The sequence below is a fragment of the Echinops telfairi genome, unplaced genomic scaffold, assembly GCF_000313985.2.
Source record: "Echinops telfairi isolate 266 unplaced genomic scaffold, ASM31398v2 ScPeMD7_7468;HRSCAF=8506_0, whole genome shotgun sequence".
NCBI classification, from domain to species: Eukaryota; Metazoa; Chordata; class Mammalia; order Afrosoricida; family Tenrecidae; genus Echinops; species Echinops telfairi.
In genome coordinates this window covers 44313740-44322237 of record NW_022111369.1, presented here as the reverse complement: position 1 = coordinate 44322237, position 8498 = coordinate 44313740, and the positions used below count along the sequence as shown (strand labels likewise).

General features: G+C 46.4%; 1 protein-coding gene across 1 annotated transcript in view; it reads right to left on the bottom strand.

Moving 5' to 3' along the window:
- The window catches only part of NAAA (N-acylethanolamine acid amidase), a 39586-nt gene extending 31331 nt beyond the window's left edge, over positions 1-8255 (bottom strand). Inside the window, exons 1-2 of the mRNA XM_030888546.2 lie at positions 8051-8255; positions 5552-5744 (exon numbers count right to left, since the gene is read on the bottom strand). Of these exons, the coding sequence (XP_030744406.1) occupies positions 5552-5744; positions 8051-8255 (398 nt within the window). The remainder of the gene's footprint in view (positions 1-5551; positions 5745-8050) is intronic.
- Positions 8256-8498: the final 243 nt, after the last annotated feature.

The following is an 8498-nucleotide window of genomic DNA, read 5'->3' as shown; positions in this document are numbered from 1 at the left end:
CCAAGTAGAAAGAAAATATTTTGGAAATGATGATTGTAACATATGTACCAATGTGCTTGATACAATTTATGCATGGATTGTTATAAGAGCTGTAAGCGCCCCCGATAAAATGATTTATTATTTTTCTTATAAAGCAATTTGGAAATATCTCAGATTGGATTTCCTGAGCATTTGTCTGTTAAAATCCTGTGATAGCCCATTGGTAAACTCATATGGAATAAGGCAGTCTGCTCCAGTTCTCTCTCAAGAGACCCATCGGGGTACAGCCCAGATTAGGGATTTAAACTCATCCACCAGTTACCAAGAGGAACCAGTACAGTCAGTTTCCAGGGTTTCGACAATGTTTCTCACAGTATTTACTGTACGAAGTAATAAACTACCTTTCGGTACATCTTCTTTTATACTACAAACAGTCATTAGAGCAGCAGACCGACTCTGAATTTTTTTTTAATTACCTACTGCATCCACGGGTTTGTTGAGATATCACACTTTAAAAAAGGGCATGGAGAGGCCAAGGAAACTGTCACAAAAACATGATTGGTGGCAGATCAATACCTCACAGTGACAGGTGGGACTACAGAAATTGGAGCGAGCCCATCATTTGGATGTTCACATTGTTAGAAACAAGGGCTTACAAGTTTGGCCCTGGGCCTTCAGACCAGAATGGTCAGGTCAAGAATGATAGGGCATGACTTGACTATGTGGCCCCTGCACTGGCCCTAGTGACAGTCCAGGGCACACCGAGGCAAGCACCTGAGACTGCCCTTCCGTGGGCCGGCTGGAGAAGAGTGGAGGCAATCCCCTCTCTGGAGCGCAATCTGCCTGCAGGCAAGATTACCTGCATGCTTAGCTGAAGATCAGAAAGCATTCCACAGAGAAGGCTTACTGTATTGGATTGTTGCTTGGGCTTAGTCGGTTTGGACCAATACTGACCCTGTGAGCAACAGAAAACACACTGCCCAGTCCTAGGCTGCTGTCCTCACAAATGTTCCTGGTCTCCCCTGGTGACGTCTCAGCAGCCTTGCCTCGAAGGAGCACACTGGCCACACTACTTCCAAAACAGCTGGGTTTGTCCATTTAGCAGTTCATGGTACTTTCAATATTCTCAACAGTCTTCACCAGCAGCACAATTCAAATGCGTCTGTCAGTTTGTCACACTGTAGTGGCTGAGGTGTTGCTGCGACGCTGGAAGCTATGTCCCTGGTATTCAAAATGCCAGCAGGGTCACCCAAAGTGCACGGGTTTCAGCGGAGCGTCCAGACTAAGAACAGACAGCAAACAGGGACTTGGCTTCCCCACTTCGGAGGGAGGAGTCACTGAACACTTAGTGCACAAAATATGTGGGGACCCTGCACATGGGTTTGGGGCTGTCACTGACATCCACAGCCTTGTGCAAACTGGGGTGTGCAGAATTTCAGCTCTAATACAAAGACAGGAAAGCTTTTTCAGTTCAACACACCCGCCCATTTCAGCTAAAATGAAGGACAGAAAAAGACGCCTGACTGCTCTGATGAGTCATCACATACTAGAAACCGGGAGGTCCGAGGGCGGGAGCCTGACCACCAGGACCTTGCCAAAGAGCCTGACCACCAGGACCTTGCCAAAGAGCCTGACCACCAGGACCTTGCCAAATGAGACAGGATTGGGTCACAGCCAAGGAGAGACCACTACCGTTTTCTTTTGGAGGGGCGGGGGTGGGGTGGGGGTGGGGGTTTGTTCTTAAATTAAAAACTTCTGCCTTATAAGCAAATGTGGTGAAGAAAGCTGATGGTGCCCGGCTATCAAAAGCTATAGCGTCTGGGGTCTTAAAAGCTTGAAGGTAAACAAGCGGCCATCTAGCTCAGAAGCAACAAAGCCCACATGGAACAACATATCAACCTGTGTGATCACGGGGTGTCGAACGGATCACTGAAGACAAATGGGTGCATAAGCAAATGTGGTGAAGAAAGCTGATGGTGCCCGGCTATCAAAAGCTATAGCGTCTGGGGTCTTAAAAGCTTGAAGGTAAACAAGCGGCCATCTAGCTTAGAAGCAACAAAGCCCACATGGAAGAAGCACCCCAGCCTATGCAACCACGAGGTGTCGAAGGGATCAGGTGTAAGGCATCATCAGAACAAAAAATCTTACCATAGTGAATGATGGGGGGAGTGCGGAGTGGAGATCCAAAGCACATTAGTAGGCCACTGGAGATCCCCTTGCAGAGGGGTCTCGGAGAGGAGATGAGCCAGTCAGGGTGCGATGTAACAATGATGAGAAATACAATCTTCCTCTAGTTCCTAAAGGTTTCCTCCCCGCTCCCACTACCATGACTCGAATTCTATCTTGCAAGACTGGCTAGACCAGAGGAGGTACACTGGTACAGATAGGAATTGAAAATACAGGGAATCCAGGACGGATGAGCCCTATAGGACCAGTGGTGTGACTGGCAAAACAGGGAGGGTAAAGGGAGAATGGGTAGGAAAGAGGGAACCGATTACATGGAACTGTGTGTGACCTCCTCCCTGGGGGACAGACAACCGAAAAGTGGATGAAGGGAGACGTCGGACAGGGCAAGATATGACAAAATACCCATTTATAAACTATCAAGGGCTCATGTGGGAGGGGGGATCGGGGAGGGAGGGGAAAAATGAGGACCTAATGTCGGGGGTTTAAATGGAGAGAAAATGTTTTACACAATTGATGTGTGTATGGATTGGGATAACAGTTGTATGAGCCCCTAATAAAATGTTTTAAAAAACAAAACAAAACTTCTGCCTTGAGCTGAATGACCCCTGGCAGACATATAAAAGGGCCTGTAAGCTCCCTTTGGGTGGTGTAGGCCCACTGGGGGCCTGTCCCCAGTGGACCCTGACTACTTTCCTGCTCAGTAACACTGCCCTGCCGTGCTGCCTCCACCTCCCTGCTTGTTTGTCCCTGTTGTTGCCAAGCCACCGCTCCTTTCCTTTTGAGAAGCCAGAAGCATAGGGATCCACCCCGAAAAGGGGTCCCCGTACCCTAACAAAAAGACACCAAGTCAAAGGTAAATCCCAGCCAAGCCTGTAGGTAAGCTTTCAGCCAGGTTGCTGCTGGAGATGCTGACAGCTAGTTTCTCAGTAACCAAACTCCAGACTGCAGGAGGGTCAACCAATCAGATGAAAGAAACCGGTCCTAAAACAGATGGCTTACAGTAATCTAGCCCGCAGGTGGAAGGTCTCTCTCACATGGCACAATCATGAACGAATTGGCAGCCCTACAGCCGTCAGCCCACACATGAAAGATTCTTCTACCACAGCATTAGATTAGCCCAAGAGACTAGAATGACTGACTTGTTTCAGTTCTCAAATGGACAGATCCAATGAGATGTCTTAAACAGATTCAACCCTACCGTGGCGACAGATTTGGGGCCTTTGCATATACAGAGGTGTGCGTACAGAAAGTGCACTTACTCAAAAGGGCGGCCAGACCAGAGGCTTGGAATCTCAGCTTCTGGGTGAAGGTGACCGGGCAAGGAACTCTCGTCTTCTGGGCTCCTGTCCTTGGCTTCCCTAGTCCAAGCCTGGGACCTTCTGGCTGGAAAGACAAGTGTCACCCAGTAGGATTTCTCGACTCACTGGCAGGCTCTAGTAATTGTTCCATCTCTTGGTTGACAGTAGGTTGCAGGGTGAACACAAAAGGGGCCCGTATTACACGATCATAGTCGTCAACTTACAGAAATCAGGTGCATTCAAAAGATTCTAAGTGTTCATTGACCTGCCTGGGAAAGGAGGAGGGGGGATCCTTCCTCCAATACCCTTCTCTCTCCATTTCTTTGTTCTCCAAGATAAACATGTAGGTTGTTGCTATTTTAAGACAGACAAATTTTGGCGTGACAGGCACAGATTGGGAAAACAAAGTTTCATTTGAACAAAGATTGCATATTACAGAGCTTGCATTACTAAAGACTCAAGGGGACAGGCCAGGCGTGGCGGTGCTGGCTCTTAAGGAGCAGGGGAAAGAACGAGTGGGAAAGGTTCATAACACTCAGACAATAATTGGGTCTTTAACTTGGTATCCTTGTGAATTCATACATGGACACACAGGAAATTCTGAGAGACAAGTTAGAGGGTTTGTTCAGCTTAAGGTCTCAGCTATAGAAGATTTCTAGCTATGTCTCAACAAACTATATGATTCTCTTAGCTATGATGCTTCTGAGCTCTGTTATATTTTTATCATAAAGAATCGGGGTTAACTCTTCCAGGGCCCCCTTCATAACCACTTCATCCTAAATCTGTGCTTCTGACTCACAGTGACAGAGTAGAACAGCCTGTCTCCAGGAGCCCTGGTAGTTTAGTGGGTCCATGTTGGGCTGTGGTTCACATGGGCAGCAGTTCAAAACCACTAGTTGCTCCTCAGAAGAAAGACTGGCCATTCTATTCCAGAAAGCAGTTACAGTCTTGGAAACCCATAGGGAAACCTCTTTAGTTTCTCAGTAGCCCACTCTCTGAATAGAGACTCTTCTAATTTCAAGACATCATAGTGGCTGTCATTTATTCGAACCCATAACACTACAAAACCCTCCTTTCCCTCGGCTGCTTCTCCACTAGTGTTGGGAAGTTCTCAGACTTCTTATTTTATGAAAACAGCTTGGAATAGACACATTTTATGATGCTACCTAGCATGTATGTGCATGTGCTTGTGCACACACACTGTTTTGTTTTTATTTACTTGGGGCTCTTATCACAATCCTTACATATATCCATTTTGTCAAATACTGTACATCTTTACATATGTTGTCATCATCTTTTTCAAAACATTTTCTTTCTACTTGAGCCCCTGGCATCAGCTCCTCCTTTTCCCCCCTGTCCCCCCATCCCTCCCCCATGCTCCCCTAACAATCTATAAATTCTTTTTAATTTTTCATGTTTTACACTGACTGCTGTCCCATTTCACCCACCCTTCTGCTGTCTGTTCCCCTGGGATAGGGGCCACATGCTGATCATTGTGATCGGTTCCCCTCAACTCTCCCCCACACCGCCACTCTCCTAGTAATCGCTGCTCCCCCATTGGTCCTGAGGGGTTTATCTGTTCTGAATCCTGTTTTTTAAACAACTATTTCGCTAAAGATTACTTGGCCTTACTGTAGTGTAGTACAGTACCCCTATTCTAGTTTTAAATGTTCGTCACAGCCCAAGGAACTGGTTTCATGGCCTACCTGTGGGTCAGAACCTACAATTTAAAAACTCTTCCACAGAGAACAAAGGAAGGTAGATCATTGAAGGAGAAGCAATGTGGGTGCAATGTTTTCTATAGCTGGCATCTCGTTTTGTTCAGCTTAACAGACAGTGTGACGGTTAGTCTTCAACAGTCTTCCCTTCAACAGGTAGAGCTTACGTCCTCTCCCCGTCACCACGGGCTGTCCTTAGTAACTTGCTTGCTAATAAGTAGACTGTGGATGAAGTGATGGCATGTGACCTCCAAAGTGTGTTAAGCTGGGTTGTCTAGAGAAACACACCGTGACACTCATATATGTCTATGAAAGAGCTCTCTCTCAAGAAGCAATCTTATATCAAAAAGGCATCCCAGCCCGGTCCACCTTAAGCCTGCGGGTCTGATGCTAGCAGAATCCTCTTGAGATTCACATAACTGCAGGCCGACATGCAGAAAGGGGAAGCGGGATGCAGGACCACTACTGGCCAGCGGTGCAGAGTCATGCAGCTCCAAGGTCAGTGGAAACACGGCAGGGCGCTGACAGCTCTCAGAGTCAGGTGGCCCACAGGAGGCGGCCCCTGGCAGCAGACACAGAGTCCCAGCCAACAGAAAGGGGAAGGGGAAGACAGAGAGAAGTTCCCAGTTTCTCTTTTATCAAAAGGCCACACTCCCAAACCTGTGAAGAGATCTATATGTTGAGAAACTGAGAGCTTCAATCAACAGCCAAAGAATTGAAGGCTCTTGCCAACAACCATGTGAAGGAGCCACATTGGAAGTGGATCCGCCCACCCTAGTTAAGTCACTCATGAAATCCTAAACCGGAGAAAGCCTGAAATAATCTTTACTGTTTACTCACTTTGGAGGTAGTGTTAGTCCAGGTAGACTAGAGAAACAAGTCTAGGGAGACTCAGATGTGTATGAGAAAGCACTTTATATCAAAATAATTGTACATTAAGAAAACATCCCAGTCCAGTCCTGATCAAGTCCATAAGTCCAATATTAGCTCATATGTCCTATACCAGTCTATAAATTCCTCTTCAGACTCACACAAAGCATGCAATGACACCAAATGCAGGAAGATCACAGGCCAGTGGTTGGAAAGTCTGTGGATCCAATGGTGGTGGAAGCAACTCAGTGGTTGCATGGGTCTCCACATAGCTCCTCCAGCTCTAGGGCTCTGGCTACATCAGCATAGCTCCATGTCTAGGAATGTCTAGCAGAGAGAGTGGGTGTGGCTTCCACTGAGCTATTTATCTCCATAGCTCCTAATAAGGTCATTAAGCTGCTACCTGATTGACAGGCTAGACTCCACCCCTTCACTCTTAATAGTCTCAAATTATTACCAGATAATGTAACTACCACAGAGGGCATATGTTATGAAGTAAAATGTGACTCATGCAGATTTATGTAATAACCATGGAGTCTGCCTTAACAAATATCTAAAGAATGGAACTGGGTAAGAGATAGAAGATGGAAGGATTTTGAGCAGAGTGTTAGTTAAAGCTGAAAGTTGCTCAACCAGACTGTTAGTAGAAGCTAGATGGTCTTTAGGAAGTCTGTTTCAAGGAGAGTGGAAAAGCTTATTGGAAACCGGAGGGGAGGAGATCCTTGTTATGCCCTGACAGGTTTGACCATCCTGTCACCTGCATCAATATGGAGAGTAGAGGAGTGTACCCAAAGAAGTGGAAAATCTAATGGAGTTCCATGCAGAATGTTGGAGGTGACACCTGGCTTTTTGTTGCTTGCGTAAAATGCAAGGTGAGAAATGTAAGCTAAAGTTCTTTTTAAAAAGAAGCAGAACTACCTGATTTTGAAAATGTGCAGACTTCATGATACACATGGGAGTTTCACTGACCACACCCATTCAAGCCAGATTCAGAAGAGGACATGCAAGGAGGGCTATCATGCTAATGCCAGATGGATTTTGGCCCAAAGCAAAGATACCAGAAGGATAACTATCCAAAACCCCAAACCAAATTCACTGCCACTGACTCTGGCCCAAAGTGACCCTCTACAGAACAGCACAGAACTGCGCTGTAGAGTTTCTGAGACTGTAAGTCCTGATGGGAGCAAGCAGTCTCATCTTTCTCCTGTATCTGAAAAACCCAAATTCACAGCCATCAAGTCATTTCTGACTCACAGCAACCCTGGCGAACAGACGAGAGCTGCCACTGTGGGTTTCTGAGTCTGTAATGCTGTGCGGTAGTAAAAAGCCTCATTTTCTCCTGCAAAGCGGCTCAGAGTTTTGAACTGCTGACCGTGCAATTAACATCCCATCTCTTAACCCCTACAGGTCTAGAGCTTCAATAGAGTGGGTTTAAACTGCTAACCTTACAGTTAATAACCCCATCTTTAATCCATAGTGTTACCAGGTTCACTTACGTTTTATTGCAAAGCCATTTTGCTGCGTGGATCATAACAGACTGTGGATCACCTTGAGAAGAATGGGAATTCCAGACACTTCGTTGTGCCCGTGCGGAACCTGTACATAGCATAGACCAGGAGCAGACATTCAAAACAGACCAAGAGAGTACTTAATGGCTTAAAATTAGAAAGGTACACATTGGGTTATATCCTTTCACCATATTTATGGAATCTGTATGCTGAACAAATAATTCAGGAAGCTCGAGTATATGAAAGAAAATGCACTATCAGGAGTGGAGGACGATTCATTAACAACCTGTGATGTGTAGACGACACAACCTTGCTTGTTGAAAAAGAAAAGACGACTAAAAGCATATACTAAGGAAGATTTCAGAGCCCCCCCAAAAAAGCCTTCAGTATGGATGACACCTTAAAGGAAACAAACGCCCTCACACCTGGACCGATAAAGGCAGCGTGATCCACGGGGACAAGGTTCCCGCTGTCAAGGCTCTTCGCTTACCTTGGAGCGAACAGCACCTCGCAGCATATTGCATCGGGCAAATCTGCTGCACAACGTCTTTTTGAGGCTTAAAAAGGCAAGCTTTCACTGAGAGGACTGAGGTAGACCTGTCCCCAGCCATGGCATTTTCTGTCACTTCACGTGATTGATGGAAGAAGAATCCGAGCCTTTGGGTGATGGGGCTGGTGAAGGCTGGCGGCGGCATATGGACAACAAATCCGTCTGTGGTGGAGGAAGCGTAGCGGGAACGTGCGTTAGAAGGGACGTCATGGAGAGTTTGTCTCAGGTGCTTCGGCGTGTTATCTGGAGGCTCACACGCAGCTCAAACAATGCTGCTTTTCTGCAAGCACAAAGAACTTGGCTGAATTGCATTCAAATGCTTGGTAAAAAGTAGAACTTGGGTATTTAGCCGAGGAGATTTCTAAGCAGAATTTCAAAAGGGCTGTGA